This window comes from Lissotriton vulgaris, chromosome 3_1 (genome assembly GCF_964263255.1).
Source record: "Lissotriton vulgaris chromosome 3_1, aLisVul1.2, whole genome shotgun sequence".
In the NCBI taxonomy this organism is placed as follows: Eukaryota; Metazoa; Chordata; class Amphibia; order Caudata; family Salamandridae; genus Lissotriton; species Lissotriton vulgaris.
In genome coordinates this window covers 807,185,428-807,205,237 of record NC_141689.1, presented here as the reverse complement: position 1 = coordinate 807,205,237, position 19,810 = coordinate 807,185,428, and the positions used below count along the sequence as shown (strand labels likewise).

At 40.9% G+C, this 19,810-nt stretch overlaps 1 protein-coding gene across 1 annotated transcript in view; it reads right to left on the bottom strand.

The window, feature by feature from the left end:
* Window positions 1-19,810, bottom strand: part of CHSY3 (chondroitin sulfate synthase 3) — a 589,492-nt gene that overhangs the window by 552,146 nt on the left and 17,536 nt on the right. Inside the window, exon 2 of the mRNA XM_086961121.1 lies at window positions 18,008-18,291. Within this exon, the coding sequence (XP_086817247.1) occupies window positions 18,008-18,291 (284 nt within the window). The remainder of the gene's footprint in view (window positions 1-18,007; window positions 18,292-19,810) is intronic.

The window sequence follows — 19,810 nt, the reverse complement described above, 5'->3', positions numbered from 1 at the left end:
AAGAAACTGCATTTTCTTTCAATTTGATCTAATGTAAAACAATCCTTCATATTACCTAATTCCTTCTTGAACTCACCTTTAAATTGTTTTAGAATATAGAAAATACTATTTTGTTCTGAAACACATGAAATGGAGTTTGCAGTTCCTGGTTTAGGAGTCATGTCTGCATTCATGTTGCTGACATCCCAAAAAGTAATGATCTTTCTGTACAACATATTTCCTAGAATGTTTCCATCTTTGAATTTAGTTTCTGAAATAAACCTAGCAATGGTATTCTGATTTCTGGCTCTACTAGCATTTTATACTGCTAATTTAACAAATGTATCAGAAATAACTATATATGGTGATTTATGAATTGTCCATGTCTTGAAACAGGACGTTGTCAATCCAGAAGTCACATATGGGTGAAACATAGAGTTTCTCTTCCACACCATTTGTATTATTGTCTTTTGAGTTTGATTAAATTATTTCATAAAATACATAAAGCACCCTATTTATACGTGGCTCAAGTGTTTCATTATCTGCTTCTTGAATTATATTGACTCTTTTGGCACTTCTATTATATACATTCACAAAAAGTTTGAAGCATTCCTTGGTAGGAACTGGTCATTTTTTTAAATTTCCAGTTAGAAAGTGACAACAGTAAAATTTCTAGTAACCACTTGAACTGGACAGCACAGTATTACTATATTTGCTGCTATCATCACAGCTTTCATTTGCATGCTTCTCTTTGACAGCAGATACCAGGAAAGAGGGGTGTCTATCTGCTTTGACCTCTTTGAAAGACCATAGAGAAACTTCTACAATTACAGGAATGTAAATTTTGACTTTTAATGTGGAATTCCTATGTCTTAGCAATTGCTCCTGAATGTTGTTGTTGTTACAATGATCAACAACGGGATATCTTATAAAGTGATCCAAGGTTTCCATCAAATTCACAATGTGAATCAAATTTTTAACAAGGCAACATATTACTCAATGGATTTATGTGGGTATTAGGACACAAGTCTAGAATGTGTGCCTTTCTATCATATTGCGAATATGGTTAATACAATTAACCCTGTAAATTATCAACTGCTTCAATAAACTCATGATAATCTCAAACAAACATGCCTTTAGGGGTTGGGGAACAAATCTGGTAAATGTTCAAAAATCGTGTGAGCCTCTTTGCCTAGTTAATTCAGTAATAACACTTACTTTCTATCATTATCAAACATTGTTCTATCAATGGGAAATAAATCATTACTAAACAGATAGAGCCATGTGTCCCATTTATTTGAAAGTTCACCTGAGGTATCCATAAATATCCGCAATTTATTCCAGCTCGGTTGGAATTTTTTCACAAACAGTAGACGTAGAAATCATGCTGCTGTGGCCCAAAACAGTCTTAAAAGAAATTGGGGTGAAAGCAATGTATCCTAAGGAATACAGCTTAGTACTTACAGCCTTAAACAAACTGAAGAAAACGCTCCTGCTAGCCTCACATAACAGAGAGTAGCTACTGGGCACAGCAACAGTGATATGGAAAAAGTGTTATGGAGCAAGCTGTTGTGTAGGTGTCAAGCTTGCAAATATGGTAAGAAAACAGAGCAGAAGCAGCAACTGAGAATGCCGTCCAAACTAAGCAGAGTGTGATTGTGACCTAGGAATGTACAAAATCACCAGGATGTTCAGAGTGAAGATCAGGGTAGAAAGCCTTGGAGACCACAGAGCCATTGACTTGTCCACTAGAAAACTGGCTCGGCACTGCTCCACATCAAGTCCATCAGCACTTAAAGAGCTACAAAGCACACAGGCAGGTATCTTCTGTGACACAGAAACAGGCACAGGCTAAATTGCTGAGAGCTCACTAAATCCAAATTGTCACCAAATATTGAACAATTCATCAGAGATAGCATGAAGTAGAAATATTTTAACTACACGCCCCACAGTCTTGGGATGCTTTTGATGCTGACCACAGAAATCCTCAACTCTAATGGCCCTGCAACTTGAACCACAACAGCCTGAGGACCCTGGGACTGTCACCACAGAGAGGAGCATGATACACGACAGAGGAAGGAACAGCCACGTGTGCTGGCAGACAGGTACGACACAACAACTGGCACACAACAGAATTCTCAGGGTGATAGATGTTTTGTCTGGTAATGGAAAAATACATTATCATTTCTACTTTATTCATCAAAACAGGTCATCATAAAAAGCTCAATGCAAAACGTCCTTGCGTACGGAATGTGACTATTTTTGACAAAGAAAAAATATCTACTTCTTCGATAAGCAGTTTTGTTAACACAATCGTGCATTATTATCATTGAATACCTGTGACTTATACCAGTGACTAAATGAGAATATGTGTCTTGCATTGTGTTAGTGATGAATAAAAGTAATAATATATCGCTTTAAAAGTTGTTTTTCTTTCCCCGTCCAGTCTGTAAGTGCAGGAAAGTGAGCTATATTGTTAAATAGTGTACTGCTCAATACAGCTTTTTTTCCTATGTGTATGTGTGCAGTTTGTAGACACTATTTGTTTTTTAAATATTTTTATTGAGCAGAGCTTACTGGGAAGACAGTTCATAGTTACATATTAAAATAAAATTAGATAATGAAACTCTTTAAATTCAGTTAAGAGCAAATCATCCTTTGATATATCTCATTATTCAGCGTGTTTAACATAATACCAGAAGTTTGGCGGTACCAGTTACCCACCCCTCTAACATTTGCGGAGAATAAGGCGGTAGCTGCCTTGGAAGGGGCACGACTAAGTAGTAAATTATATATATTTTTTAAAGATGTACAATTAGTAAGTATTAAAAAAAAAAGGCTTATACCGATTGTAACACCTGGTCTGAACTTCGCAAGTGAACACCATTTCCCGAATAAAAAACTGCCTCAATAACCCCAAACCACAATCCTGTCAGTTTCTAAAATGAGTGGAATTAATATGGAGGCCCAGGTCTTTACACTTACTTAGTTTTTGAGTGTGAAGCCCAGAAAAATCACTTTGTTTGAAAATAAACTGAAGTCTACTTGACAAATCCAGAAGCGTTTTATACCTGATTTTTTTGGAAGTTTGGAACATTTAAGAAATGTGGGGATTTTTGTTCCCGCTTCTTGGATCATCTTATTAATAAAAAAAGGATCTAGTCGTCTTGTACTAGACAATAAGCAAGCTACCACATCAAAAAATGCAGACTCATAGTATCTTCACATATGAGGTAATGCTAAACCAACTGAGTTTGTATCCAATTGTAATACCGAGAGTTTAACTCTAGAAGCCTTCTTATTCCAAATGAATGATCTTATCATAGAATCAAGCCCTTTACAATTACTAGCATTGATCTTAATAGTAATGTTTGAAAAAAGACAGATTAAGAGGGGTAATATAGAAATCTTAATAAGCGCAACGCGACCTATCAGGATTAACGGAAGACTTGCCCATTTTTCCAATAATTTCTGACTTTTAATACTATTTGCCTCGTAATTCAACTTAGCTAGCTGGCCATATTATCCTGTGCCAAAAATCCCAAGATAACGTATAGGATCAGTTTTAAGAGCCTGCTATTTCAAATTATCTGGAAAAAACTTGTCTCCAGTACTCAATATTAGCTCTGTTTTGATTAGATTGATTCTGTATCCCCAATTAGTTCAAATTGTCTAAATTCGGCCATTGTCGGGTCTATGTTCTGCTTTTCGGGACTCAGATAAAAAAGTCATCTGCAAAGAGCTTTAATTTTGCCATAACTAATATCGGGGCTTGAATGTTCATGTTAGGTCTTATTTTAATTGCTAGGGGTTCTATAAAAAGGTAAATAATAAGGGTGATAAGGGACAACCTTGCCTGTACCCCCGATTAACATCCACTGACCCTACTTGATTCCCATTGATCACTAGCTGAGCCTGAGCACCCCCAATAGATATTTTGCAGCTTAGAGATGACTTGGGCCAGAACACCAAACCTTTCGAGCCCAAAAAATGGAGCATCCCAGTTGACTAGATTGAAGTCTTTTCCGCATCAATCATCATGATGCAGGCTGGAGTCTTATTAGTATTATCTAATGCTTAAATCAGATACCCAGTATTAGATTACATAGTCCGTCTCTCGAAAAAACATGTTTGTTCGACATGGATTACTTCCTGAGCCAAAGGGGTAAATCGCTGTGCCTATACTTTCATCAAGATCTTATAATCAGCGTTTAAGGGACTGTATGAGTTCACGTTATTAGGTTCCTTACACTTTTTCGTAAAGCTGACCATGATCACCCTCTTAAACTCCAAAGGAACAGCGCCTCCAGTTTATATACAATTGAATAATTTCTTTAGAAAAGGTAACAGCTCTTTAGCAAAGATTTTATAAAATTTGATAGGGAGTCCGTCTTCCCCACAGGCTTTTGCTCCAGCCATAGACTTTATGACTGCCAACATTTCTGATTATATTATTTCATTTTGTAACTGATCAGCTGAGTTCTCTGATACCCTAGGAAGTTCTACCCCTGCAAATATTCATGAATCGCTTCCTGGCTGACCATATATTTAGTGGTCTATAGTTGTTGATAATGTTCGACAAAGACCCAAGCAATATCTGCTCTATCAGTTACTGCTGTACTAGTCTTAGGGTCTATTACCTCCAAGATAAAGGCTGATTCCTGTTGTGCTTTAGTAGTCCAAGCTAGCATTTTCCCCACCATTTGGCTTTCTTCTTAGACCCATTGTAAATAGGTCTGAGAACTATTAATAACCTCAAGAATGAAATAATCTCGCAACGTCTTATTTGTTTCTTCCCACTGACCCCGTAATGGGGAATTTCGTAGTCTAGAGGAGCTTTCAAGGGATAACTGCAGTACTGCAATTTTTTCTCGTCGTTTTCTCACCTTCCCTACTGTTGCTGTAATCATTTGTCTGCGAGCCGCCGCTTTAAATCCACCCCAAACTGAGAAGATTTCAGCCGATCCTTTGTTTCTATAAAAAAAAGTCTAATATCCATTCCTTAAATCTCTTCACCCACAAAAGATCTTGGAGAAGGAGGCGATCCATCTGCCACCTGGACCTCATCCTCCTCGCATCCCCAATTTCTAATTGAATTTGAACATAGGATTGGTACGAAAAACCATTCGGCCCAATTTCTGCCGCAGTACGCACCAAAGAGCGTGATGGTAATAAGAATTTCAATGCGTGAAGCAGTGTGAAATTAGCTAGAATAACAAGTATAACCCTGAGCAGTCTGATTAACTCTTCGCCAGGCATCTATTAATTGCAGATCCTGGGTAAAAGCATCAAAAACTTTTTATGTCTTGGGCTTCAACTGTTTCTTATTCTTGTTTGAGGTATCTGTTTTCAAATCTTGTATAAAATTAAAGTCACCACATAAAACAATCTGACTGGAGATACCAATAAGAAGCCTATGTATTGTTGATAATGTAGATGTAGCATCTGTAATAGTCCCATAGTAATTAATAAAATTCCGATTAATTTTCACCATGACCCAAATCCACCTACCCTGGGGATTTCGCTTTTCTTGAACAAATTCCCAATCCATTTTTCTAGAGAAATAAATTGCCACCCCTCTCATCGCCACCCCAGCCAAAGCAAAAAAGGCTCTAGAAAACATTCAGGGGATAAAAAGTGTTGGTAAGTTAGTTTTCAAATGAGTTTCCTGGATAAACAGAACTTGAGGTTTTAGTGTAACAAGCCATCTTTTCAACCCCCCATATTTTTGTCTATTCAGTATGCCGTTGACATTCAATGATATAATACGACATCTGCTAGTTGTATTCATATTTCCAGTAAAAAACTAATTTCTTGACATTCCATTTTCTATTCTGTACTTCTCTCCCCTGTTTGTTACTGCTCTTTTTTTCTGATGAATTCGCCCATCCCCCAACCCCAAGCCCCGTGACCCAAAAGTGTGGTTGTCCCTTCAGTTCCCGCAAACCACATCTCTCCCTCTCTTCTTGACAATGGGGTGACCTGTTCCTGCACCCTGGGTGATCTACCCCACCACACATCAGCAAAAACCCAGCAAACAATAATCAACCAAAAATCAAAGATTAGTAGTTCCAACAGGTTAATTCCCACAACATCATTTTGCAGTAGTAATCTCTCTCAGTAACTCCTGGGCTTCCTCCAAGCACGAAAGTATATGGAATTTTCCCCTCACCAGCACCCTTAGCTTAGACTGCTGTGCGATGGATGCCAGAGCCCCTTGTGCTTTGTGCCAGAGCCGCGCTATATTCCTTACTCTCTTACCACCAATGACCGATGCAGCATTATCCCCATTGAGCCTGCTAATACTGCTTTCCACTGTCTGCCTCCTTTAATCATTCCTCGATGTTTGGCGATCAGCAATCTGCACTCAGACCTCAGACCTTCACTGCAGTTTCTATGGGGCTCACGGCGGAGTATAATTCAGCATGGAACTATCCCTTGATATCTTCCGTTTATCCTTGCTTCAGTTTTGGCTTCTGCAGCGAGTCTCGGTGGCAGCTCTTTTGTGGTGGCTCTCCGCGGCTCATCGATCTCCGCATTTCAAGTGGTCACCATTACAGCGTTCACTGTGCTCTTCACTGTGGTGGGTGGAGCATCGATCGCCTGTGCTAATGTTTGTGACACTCTTGCCATGTAATTTGAATTAAGTTATAGGCACTAAACTAAATTGGCAACTTTTCAAGATTCTTTCAAAGAATGAAAAGTCATTCATTATGGTGATTTCTATTTACATAATGGTGATTTGCAATCTTCGAAAACAATAGAGTGGGTGAGAACAGTTTTAAAATATAAATACATTTAATGTGTGGTGAAAGAAAATAATACAGTGGACAATAAACGGCACCACAAAACATAAGTATCTATCAGTACATTGTGACACACTTATTTTTGTGATTGAAATCAAAAAACAACTATTAAAGGGTGCTTTAAATAAATACAAAGGCTTCACAAACTCCTTATGTCTGCGCGCCGCCCCTGCAGACATATCTGGAAAAATCCGTCATTTAGTGCCCTCGTTAATTGGGAACTGTCTCTGCTGAATCGCTTTAGCCAGAATGTTCTCTTTTATTCTATAGTCAGCAAAGTTGGCCACAATAGTACAAGGGTACTTAGAATTAGGGATAGGATGAGCAGGAATCTAATGTGCCCTAGTTAATGTCAAATCTCCAGTGAAATCCAGGAGCACTTTTTGTTTAATGAATGTTTCAACCCATAGGAGGGTGCTGGTTCCCTCACTCCCCTCCAGCACTCCAACAACTCGACGATTAGAGCGACATGAATGGTTTTCCAATTCTTCAAGCTTGTTTTCAAGGGCAATCTTATCTGCCGTCACTGTGTTGATTTTATGGATCGTAGAACTCATCTGATCCTCAAGGTGGACTATCCTTGACTCAGCTTCTTGCAGTCTTGCAAGAATGCCTGCAATGGATTCTTTGATTTTTTCCAGCCGATGATGGAGAGAGGCTGTCTCATTCTCCCGAGATTTTTTTCATATCCCTAATCTCATCCAATTTGAGATTCAGTAAGGTTTTTATTTCAATCTGTTGCGAGTTAGCTCCGGTAAATGGAAGTTCCGTGATCTCTTGTGTGCTTTTATTCTCTAAGTTGCTTGTTTTGCCTAGTAATTCCGAGCCCTTCTCCGTTATTACACAGGATATTTCCAGAGGTTGCGTCCAGCTCTCTAGCTGTAGTTCTAAGCTGTTTTCGACATCAGAAGATCGACCAGGGAGCAAATGCTGATACAATGAGACCAATGGACTTGACTGACAGTGTGGCGAACTTCCCTCCTCCAAGTGAGCAGGTGCCGAAACTACCAGAGCTACGATTGGGGCTACGGTTGGGGCTCAGGAAGGTGGAGATTTGTGAAGCAGATCAAGAGAATTAATTGCTACATCTTCTTCTGGTGTCACTGGCAGAGCTGTACTTAGATGTGGCGAGCCTTGAGCAGCAGTAGTCTGGGTATTCTTCTTCACAAATACTGGGAATTCTTTACAATTCTTCAGTTCCATCTTTTTTATCCCTGGCGTGGATTCACTGGGCTGTTCCTTCTCACCATTATTGGATCCATCCGTTAGAAGAACTGGGTCCTATCCGGCATGCTGTAGCTTGGACTGTGGTTCAGACAAATCTTCTGCAGAGCTCTCAGACCTCGAGTTTAGACCTGACGGTTTTACTGCACTTGGGGCTTTGACCGAAGTTAGTGTCCCTTTAGCCTGCAATTAACGTTTCTTTACTTTCAGCCCTGTCACTGCATCAACTTTGGCTACAGCATTTACGTCTTTCAAATGTCTTCCCATCTTATTTTAATTTTCTTAAGCCCTAGGACTGCTTGCCAGAACACCTAGATCTTTGCTCTCTGCAGGCTAAAAAAGAAAATTCCATCAGGCTGTCCACAAGTTAACCCATGCTGAGAGCTTGTGAAGATTCTTATCACCATGGCTGCTGGAGTCATTTCTCTGCTGTGCTGGGACCTATTGTAAATGGGTGTGGTCATGACGAGCTCAGCTCGTCATGAGCACACGAGAAGTGTACCTCATGACAAGCTCAGCTCGTCATGAGCATCGAAGGGGTTACAATCTTACTGCGTCAGGTGCCACACTGCCACCACAGCTCTTCTTACTGTTCTCATTCACTGGAGTTAACACCTATCAGCTTCTCAAAGAAGCATGTGTGCCTTTTGTGCCTTCTATTTTGCTGTATGAACAGCCTCAGATAAAGGCTGATTCCTGTCGTGCTTTAGTAGTCCAAGCTAGCATTTTCCCCACCATTTGGCTTTCTTCATAGACCCATTGTAAATAGGTCTGAGAACTATTAATAACCTCAAGAATGAAATAATCTCGCAACGTCTTCTTTGTTTCTTCCCACTGACCCCGTAATGGGGAATTTCGTAGTCTAGAGGAGCTTTCAAGGGATAACTGCAGTACTGCAATTTTTTCTCGGCGTTTTCTCACCTTCCCTACTGTTGCTGTAATCATTTGTCTGCGAGCCGCCGCTTTAAATCCACCCCAAACTGAGAAGATTTCAGCCGATCCTTTGTTTCTATAAAAAAAGTCTAATATCCATTCCTTAAATCTCTTCACCCACAAAAGATCTTGGAGAAGGAGGCGATCCATCTGCCACCTGGACCTCATCCTCCTCGCATCCCCAATTTCTAATTGAATTTGAACATAGGATTGGTACGAAAAACCATTCGGCCCAATTTCTGCCGCAGTACGCACCAAAGAGCGTGATGGTAATAAGAATTTCAATGCGTGAAGCAGTGTGAAATTAGCTAGAATAACAAGTATAACCCTGAGCAGTCTGATTAACTCTTCGCCAGGCATCTATTAATTGCAGATCCTGGGTAAAAGCATCAAAAACTTTTTATGTCTTGGGCTTCAACTGTTTCTTATTCTTGTTTGAGGTATCTGTTTTCAAATCTTGTATAAAATTAAAGTCACCACATAAAACAATCTGACTGGAGATACCAATAAGAAGCCTATGTATTGTTGATAATGTAGATGTAGCATCTGTAATAGTCCCATAGTAATTAATAAAATTCCGATTAATTTTCACCATGACCCAAATCCACCTACCCTGGGGATTTCGCTTTTCTTGAACAAATTCCCAATCCATTTTTCTAGAGAAATAAATTGCCACCCCTCTCATCGCCACCCCAGCCAAAGCAAAAAAGGCTCTAGAAAACATTCAGGGGATAAAAAGTGTTGGTAAGTTAGTTTTCAAATGAGTTTCCTGGATAAACAGAACTTGAGGTTTTAGTGTAACAAGCCATCTTTTCAACCCCCCATATTTTTGTCTATTCAGTATGCCGTTGACATTCAATGATATAATACGACATCTGCTAGTTGTATTCATATTTCCAGTAAAAAAACTAATTTCTTGACATTCCATTTTCTATTCTGTACTTCTCTCCCCTGTTTGTTACTGCTCTTTTTTTCTGATGAATTCGCCCATCCCCCAACCCCAAGCCCCGTGACCCAAAAGTGTGGTTGTCCCTTCAGTTCCCGCAAACCACATCTCTCCCTCTCTTCTTGACAATGGGGTGACCTGTTCCTGCACCCTGGGTGATCTACCCCACCACACATCAGCAAAAACCCAGCAAACAATAATCAACCAAAAATCAAAGATTAGTAGTTCCAACAGGTTAATTCCCACAACATCATTTTGCAGTAGTAATCTCTCTCAGTAACTCCTGGGCTTCCTCCAAGCACGAAAGTATATGGAATTTTCCCCTCACCAGCACTCTTAGCTTAGACTGCTGTGCGATGGATGCCAGAGCCCCTTGTGCTTTGTGCCAGAGCCGCGCAATATTCCTTACTCTCTTACCGCCAATGACCGATGCAGCATTATCCCCATTGAGCCTGCTAATACTGCTTTCCACTGTCTGCCTCCTTTAATCATTCCTCGATGTTTGGCGATCTGCAATCTGCACTCAGACCTCAGACCTTCACTGCAGTTTCTATGGGGCTCACGGCGGAGTCTAATTCAGCATGGAACTATCCCTTGATATCTTCCGTTTATCCTTGCTTCAGTTTTGGCTTCTGCAGCGAGTCTCGGTGGCAGCTCTTTTGTGGTGGCTCTCCGCGGCTCATCGATCTCCGCATTTCAAGTGGTCACCATTACAGCGTTCACTGTGCTCTTCACTGTGGTGGGTGGAGCATCGATCACCTGTGCTAATGTTTGTGACACTCTTGCCATGTAATTTGAATTAAGCTATAGGCACTAAACTAAATTGGCAACTTTTCAAGATTCTTTCAAAGAATGAAAAGTCATTCATTATGGTGATTTCTATTTACATAATGGTGATTTGCAATCTTCGAAAACAATAGAGTGGGTGAGAACAGTTTTAAAATATAAATACATTTAGGGGTCGATTAGGATCGCGGACGGACTTGAGTCCGTCCGCGACCCCAGAGTATGAGGGAACGTCCGCATGGGCTGCGGCGTTCCCTCATGTGCGATTAGGATGTGACCGCCACCCTGGCGGTCACATCCTGGATATTTAACATTGCGGCGGGTGCTGCTTCAAGCAGCACCGGCCGCAATGTTAAAAGTGCATGTGTAACATTTACATGCACAAAGCGGCAGGCACCGCGCGGTGCCTGCCGCATTGTGCATGTAAATGCTGGGGGGTACCATAGGTACCCCCCATGTGCACCCCCCACCCGCCAACACCCTGGTGGCCCGCAACGGGCCCCCAAAATCAAAAGTACACATGCTTTTCCACGGCGGAAAAACCGCCGCGGAAAAGCATGTTTTCAAATGCTTCCTAATTTGGCCGGCGGTGTCTGATAGACACTGCCAGCCAAATGAGAGCTTTTCCACCGCGGTTGTAATCCGACCGCGGCGGAAAAGCAGCGGACAGAAACCAAGACCCACCAGCCATCGTAATGCGGCGGTGGGTCTTTGGTGAGTCCGCAGAGGATTTTCCGCCTCCTCCGGGCCGGAGGTGGCTTCCGCCGGCCCGGAGGAGGCGGAAAATCCTCCATCCTAATCGGCCCCTTAATGTGTGGTGAAAGAAAATAATACAGTGGACAATAAACGGCACCACAAAACATAAGTATCTATCAGTACATTGTGACACACTTATTCTTGTGATTGAAATCAAAAAACAACTATTAAAGGGTGCTTTAAATAAATACAAAGGCTTCACAAACTCCTCATGTCTGCGCGCCGCCCCTGCAGACATATCTGGAAAAATCCGTCATTTAGTGCCCTCGTTAATTGGGAACTGTCTCTGCTGAATCGCTTTAGCCAGAATGTTCTCTTTTATTCTATAGTCAGCAAAGTTGGCCAAAATAGTACAAGGGTACTTAGAATTAGGGATAGGATGAGCAGGAATCTAATGTGCCCTAGTTAATGTCAAATCTCCAGTGAAATCCAGGAGCACTTTTTGTTTAATGAATGTTTCAACCCATAGGAGGGTGCTGGTTCCCTCACTCCCCTCCAGCACTCCAACAATTCGACGATTAGAGCGACATGAATGGTTTTCCAATTCTTCAAGCTTGTTTTCAAGGGCAATCTTATCTGCCGTCACTGTGTTGATTTTATGGATCGTAGAACTCATCTGATCCTCAAGGTGGACTATCCTTGACTCAGCTTCTTGCAGTCTTGCAAGAATGCCTACAATGGATTCTTTGATTTTTTCCAGCCGAAGATGGAGAGAGGCTGTCTCATGCTCCCGAGATTTTTTTCATATCCCTAATCTCATCCAATTTGAGATTCAGTAAGGTTTTTATTTCAATCTGTTGCGAGTTAGCTCCGGTAAATGGAAGTTCCGTGATCTCTTGTGTGCTTTTATTCTCTAAGTTGCTTGTTTTGCCTAGTAATTCCGAGCCCTTCTCCGTTATTACACAGGATATTTCCAGAGGTTGCGTCCAGCTCTCTAGCTGTAGTTCTAAGCTGTTTTCGACATCAGAAGATCGACCAGGGAGCAAATGCTGATACAATGAGACTAGGTATGGGCGAATTTTGCGAATCTCGCGTTCGCGAATTTTGCGGATTTGCGAACTCGCAATCCGCAAAATCCGCGAATTCCCGCGAATTTGCGGATTTTTTTTTTTTATGTTCGCACGGGTTTCTGCAAGTTCGCGAAGGTTTTGTACAATTTCGCAAATTGCGAAATTGTACAAAACGCGTGCGAACTTGCAGAAACCCGTGCGAACACAATGTGCCCAGTAGGGTATGTGCCTCGTCTTGTGTGAATAAAAGGTCAGAGAAAGATCAGTTCAGCAGATGAAGAGAAAGAAGCTCCTGGTCACAGGAACAGCACCGGTATTGCGCTCGTGAAAGTCAAGGATGCAAAGCCTATCCAGCATCACAGCTGATTTTCCACAGTAGATTTGGGAAGAAGGCACACCTGTCCAGCCTCGACGACGCTCACGATTGTTTTTGGGCTAATGAATGAGTCACTGAATTTGAGCATCAACTAGTTCGAGCGTCCATGTGTGTGTTACTATGCAATCGTCCCGAAGGGCGCAGGGGTCCCTTGAGTGAGCTGTGAGCTGTAACTATTTTACAATGGCGCCAGCAAGCTGCCAGCGCCGTTGTAAAATAGTTACAAAGTTAGCTTGCACAGGAAGCACTTAGATAAAATAAAGCAGCACCTGCTTCGTTTTATCTAGTGGTTCCTGTGCAAGCTAACTTTGTAACTATTTTACAACGGCGCTGGCAGCTTGCTGGCGCCATTGTAAAATAGTTGCATGAGTGGGGGTTCAACTTTTGAACCTGTTACGCTCGCGGATTTTTTTTTGCGGATTTTGCGGGAAATCCGCAAAATTCGCGGATTGCGGATTTCCCAAAAATCCGCAAAATCCGCGAGCGTAACGGATTTCCCGCTCACACTTAAATGAGACCAATGGACTTGCCTGACAGTGTGGCGAACTTCCCTCCTCCAAGTGAGCAGGTGCCGAAACTACCAGAGCTACGATTGGGGCTACGGTTGGGGCTCAGGAAGGTGGAGATTTGTGAAGCAGATCAAGAGAATTAATTGCTACATCTTCTTCTGGTGTCACTGGCAGAGCTGTACTTAGATGTGGCGAGCCTTGAGCAGCTGTAGTCTGGGTATTCTTCTTCACAAATACTGGGAATTCTTTACAATTCTTCAGTTCCATCTTTTTTATCCCTGGCGTGGATTCACTGGGCTGTCCCTTCTCACCATTATTGGATCCATCGGTTAGAAGAACTGGGTCCTATCCGGCATGCTGTAGCTTGGACTGTGGTTCAGACAAATCTTCTGCAGAGCTCTCAGACCTCGAGTTTAGACCTGACGGTTTTACTGCACTTGGGGCTTTGACCGAAGTTAGTGTCCCTTTAGCCTGCAATTAACGTTTCTTTACTTTCAGCCCTGTCACTGCATCAACTTTGGCTACAGCATTTACGTCTTTCAAATGTCTTCCCATCTTATTTTAATTTTCTTAAGCCCTAGGACTGCTTGCCAGAACACCTAGATCTTTGCTCTCTGCAGGCTAAAAAAGAAAATTCCATCATGCTGTCCACAAGTTAACCCATGCTGAGAGCTTGTGAAGATTCTTATCACCATGGCTGCTGGAGTCATTCCTCTGCTGTGCTGGGACCTCTTGTAAATGGGTGTGGTCATGACGAGCTCAGCTCGTCATGAGCACACGAGAAGTGTACCTCATGACAAGCTCAGCTCGTCATGAGCATCGAAGGGGTTACAATCTTACTGCGTCAGGTGCCACACTGCCACCACAGCTCTTCTTACTGTTCTCATTCACTGGAGTTAACACCTATCAGCTTCTCAAAGAAGCATGTGTGCCTTTTGCGCCTTCTATTTTGCTGTTTGAACAGCCTCGATGCTTCGCTTTAAGTTTTTAAGCTTTGAGCCTTATGCCAGAGTATTCCAGAGCCGCGCAATATTCATTACTCTCTAACCGCCAATGATCGATGCAGCATTATCCCCATTGAGCCTGCTACTTCTGCTTTCCACTGTCTGCCTCCTTTAATCATTCCTCGATGTTTGGTGATCAGCAATCTGCACTCAGACCTCAGACCTTCAGTGCAGTTTCTATGGGTCTCACGGCGGAATCTAATTCAGCATGGAACTATCCCTTGATATCTTCCATTTATCCTTGCTTCAGTGTTGGCTTCTGCAGCGAGTCTCGGCGGCAACTCTTTGGTGGCGGCTCTCCGCGGCTCATCGATCTCAGCGTTTCAAGTGGTCACCATTACAGCGTTCACTGCGGTCTTCACTGTGGTGGGTGGAGCATCGATCACCTGTGCTACAGTTTGTAGACACTCTTGCCATGTAATTTGAATTCAGCTATAGGCACTAAACTAAATTGGCAACTTTTCAAGATTCTTTCAAAGAATGAAAAGTCATTCATTATGATGTTTTCTATTTACATACTGGTGATTTGCAATCTTCTAAAACAATAGTGGGGGTGAGAACAGTTTTAAAATATAAATAAATATAATGTGTGGTGAAAGAAAATAATACAGTGGACAATAAACGGCACCACAAAACATAAGTATCTATCAGTACATTGTGGCACACTTATTGTTGTGATTGAAATGAAAAAACAACTATTGATGGGTATCTTTTAAGGCTAAGACCTGTAAAAAAAAATAGATATATTGCACTAAAACCACAGGACCGGACTTTTGCAAATTTACATCACCTACACTTATTATGATGCATTTAAAATCCATAATTTGCTAACATTATAGCTAGATATAATTACCATGGGCATATCAACATGTCTGCCCGAAGAGGAGGGTGGACAGTACAAAGAAACCTACTTAAAGACCGGTTTAAATTGTATAAAATGAAATGTACTAAAATGGAACCTAAATGGAAAGAGTTTGGTATTTCACAAAGTGCGTTAAAAGTGGGCATAGGTTGAGGTTGCAATATAAAACTAATGAAAGGAATGGCAGAGAAACATCTGCAATAATGACTGTGGCTGTATGGTATTGGGTTGTAACGAGCAGGAAAGAATTCTCAATGGAAGGGTAGAAATATATAGTGTACGTTTTCCACAAACTAACAGTTTGAAAACTGGCTGAAAATCCCAACAATCTGCTGACACACGACACTACGGCTGAAGATGACCAAGTGGTTATGCACATTTAAAGATGTGACCCATGAATAAATACATTTTTCAAAAATTATTTTTTCAAGGTATGATACATTCTTGTAAAAAAACAGATACATTTTTTAGTTTTTCTCAATTTTGTTTAGGATGAGGCGTGGCTCACAATTTAAAGCAAAGTACTTTTGGTGTAAAAATTGGCTACGTATGCTTTTCAGTGACAAAATTGGCCGCCTACGCTCTTCAGTTCCTCAGACCAATTCTCTTGGTTGGATTAGGGCAAAATACATACAGTATAGGCCTTAAAGCAATATGGCCAATCTGTGCAGAAGAATATGCTGTGGCTGATTCAACGATGCTGGCCATTATAGGGAAAGTCAAAAGCGTATTAAACTAAAATTGTGGTTGTATTTATGTATTTATTGTAATGTTTCTAGCTACAGATTTCACACAGATGCTCCCCACATAGAAATAATAGAAACAGAACATAAATAAAACACATCGGCTGAAATTTAATTTCATGAATAAAATACCACAAAAAATATGTAATGTTCAAGGTAGGAAGGATATGGTAGTAGTAGGAGCAACATATACAGTAAAAGGAGGAGAGTTCCTTTATTTAGAGAGACTCGAGAGAAAATGATCCAATTTGTGATTTAACGAAGGGCAATGGGCATAAATTCATAACTGCATATTGCGGAAATCCAACCGGCAAAGTGAGATCATATGTAGGGGGAATCAGGAGTACAATAGGGATCTGAATAGAAGAGTGGGGTAGGAGTTGAAGGTAGACTGCAGAGGACAAGATATATATATATATACAAACATCAAGTAAAATAGATGAGCATCCTTCAAAATGAAAAAAAACATTGGGTTATAAACAGACTAAACAGTAGCATTGATATCAGCAAAGAGAACATTTTCTGAGCAGAATCCAACTGAAATAGACATGAACAAAGCAGAAGACACAAGAGTTGCAAAGGAAAAGTATGACTCAAAGATGATGCCAAGATTTTAGACAGATAAAAAATGTACTCTGAGAGAGAGAGACATTAAGAAGAAGAGAGAAATACGGTTGTCTTGCAGGTAAGAACAGAATTTCCGTTTTAGGTAGAATAAATTAAGTTAATTTTTGGACAATCAGTATGTTACAATGGAAATAAAGTATGCCATATGTTTGTGATACACAGAAGTATGTTTCTTGCATCACACATCCGGTGCAGGGACAATGCCATCTGACGTGAGGTACTTTCTCTCTGGCGCTACTACGGCTAACTGGAGCAGGGCTTTCACAGGGAAGTAAAAAACTAAACTGAAGCCAGAGAGATGCTCAACAGTTCTGCCTCGGGGCTATTTTAAGGCTTGTGACAATGGCCTTGACTTATCTACTTTAAGGCAAGGATACCAGAGATGTTTGCATGTTTCACAGAGATAAATATATATATATATCAAAAGAAAAGGATTCTTAGAGGCATAAACACAGCCAAACAGATGGTTGCCAGGAAACTAATGCCCAACCGTTTCTCTGCATTTCACGTATATTGCAAAACTTGTAAGAAACGTAAACAAACATATGCAATGCAGTAGGTCTAGCAATTGCGAGATTTTGAGCTATTGGCATTGTAAATGAAATGCCTTTTATTTATGTATTTAAAAAACCTGCAATAAGAGGCAGTGTCATTTATAATAACAATAGGTCAAACTTTCTAAAATGCGAGACCTATTTCATTGCAAATGGTTGTTGTTTACAAGCGCCCCATGCTGAGCTTTCATGTAAATAGAGGTCACGTCCCTTTCTTTGGACAAGCCTTGTCTAAAGAACGGTCTGTGGCCGCTAATAAAGTGAAAGCGCAATATGCTGCACATTCACCCAAAAAATCATTTGTTTGTCAAATTGACAAATAAGTGCCTATTTTAGTCAATGTGCCCCATGAAAGCGCGCATGGCACGCTGAATGCGCTGAATGTTGCGGGAAATCATGTAGTGCCTGCAGGAGGAGAAACGCATTAAAGAAAATAGAAAAGACGTACAGTGTAACAACTGAAGTAAAAGGGACAGTCCTCATGGGAGGTTACAAATAAAGACAAGGTGGTACCAAGGAGGGGCTAACAAGCCTATAAACGAATCAGAAGCCAGCATTTACGAAGAACAATGACACAAGCTAATGACATATATGGATGAAGAGTGTGCAGGGCTTCAAATCCATACTCCAATACAGCATGCCTCGCAGAGCAGCGCATGCACTGCCCAGGCTCAACCTAAAAAGACAACATAAGCTGAAAACAAATGAGGTCTTTGAGTTTCTAGAACTGGAGATGTATCATAAAAATGGAACAAACTGCACATAATCATCTATCTGCAGTTGTCAGGGCTGCATGACCACCTTATGAATTTAAGAGTTAATTTTAAATGTCCATATTTTCCTGTTTGATAACTTTGACGGAAACACCTACAAATGGCTCCTTTGTTCTTACCTCATAAGACCAGACACACTGGGTTCCTCCAAACCGCCTGACACATCTGCCCACTTCAACGTCTTCATGAGTAGTATACATCTCTCGGAGGCATTCCCCAATATGTGGCACCATTCTGCGTAGAACCTCTCGACTAAAAATCATTCCTGGACCTCCCATGCAAAAATTCTCTCCAGGCTCGAGACCTAATTTTCCAAGTTCTTCAATATTTCCAAGTCCAGTCTGTCCCAAATAGAGAGGTTTACTGCTGTTCAATGAGCGGAGAAAGTCCTCTAGTTTTTCACCTACAAAGAATAAAACAGAAACAGCATAACCGTTTACTCAATGTACTGCTTTGATAAGCACATTGTTTTAAAAAAAGAGCTGGTCATTATAAAATAAGCCAGAATTTTAATGATTCGGTTTAGGGCACATCATTAGATTTTCAAAAAGTCGTTGATGTAAACAAAAGGCAAACATATAAGCAAACTGTTTCCATTATTTGAGCGAGTTTCTGATCAGCTGTTATTTGCTCATACCTAATAATAGAAACTAGGATACGAAGATATCAAACATAAATAGACACAATCTTATAGCGGATATTTCTTGATGGCTTTCTTAAGAACCAAAATATTTTCGATTCTACAGGTTTACCAGCATTTTGTTCTATGTGCTCTCTGCAATATCAACACAAAGACATCCCTCATTTAATTATCTGCTGCGGGTGATACAGGGTCATCAAGGATGCATCTTGGGTCATTTGTTATGTTATGTTATGTTATTTATTTTCTTCTATAGCGCACGGCTACTCCCAAGAGCATCCCGGCGCTTTGGCGAAGAGAACTAACTGCAGAGTAACAACACAACAGCTAAAAACTTAGGGAAATCTAGCGCTACTGTTGGACAAAAAGCCAGGTCTTCAGTGCTTTCCTAAAAGCTAGAAGGCTGTTTGCCTTTCTCAAAGACAGAGGTAACTCATTCCAGCCCCGAGGAGCCAGATAGCGAAAAGAGCGACCACCTATTCTAGAACGCTTGATGGCAGGCACTACCGCTTTGGCCAAAGAGGCTGACCGCAAAGCCCTGTTAGGCAGATAGAAAGATAGATGTTTCCCAATATACTTGGGGCCTACACCATGCAGGGCTTTAAAAGCTAAGGTCAGGCTTTTAAATAGGATTCTCTTGGGAATTTTTGCATTGCTGAACAAAAGCAGACCATTGTCAGATCTATAGAGTTGGTATAAAATGCAATGCACTGAAACCATACCGTTCTATATATACATTTAGACAGGACATAACTCACAAGTGTCCCAGAAATTGCTTTCCATTACATTTATTTAATTGACAGGTGTCTCGGCTCTCTAAAAATGCTGCAAATGGGATCGGTTTTCAACAAATAATATTTTTGCAATCCTGAGGCACATACTACCAGTTAAAAGTGAATAGATTACATTCTACAAAGCAATCTGAAAAGATGGCTGCCCTTTGCTTGAAGGGATAAACCATCAGAGCAACAGTCCTACATTGCATAGCATCTGGTAGGTAACCGAAGGTCACAGTTGAGTTGGACAAGTTCACATCAGACAATTGAAATTTAAGGCAAATCGTCACGCCTTTCACACAAAGAATGGCTGACAGAAAGGATGAACATAGCATTGCATGAAAGCTTTAATGACTTATAGTGCAGGATCCGTTTCTTATTTTTTACTGTTTTTGGGGGGATCCTTGAATCCGTTGAATGCGATGCTTTACACAATCTGATGCACCACAAGACACTTGGGTGGAACCCGAAGGCTAAATGTAAGTCCAGTGTTGCAGTGTTTTTTT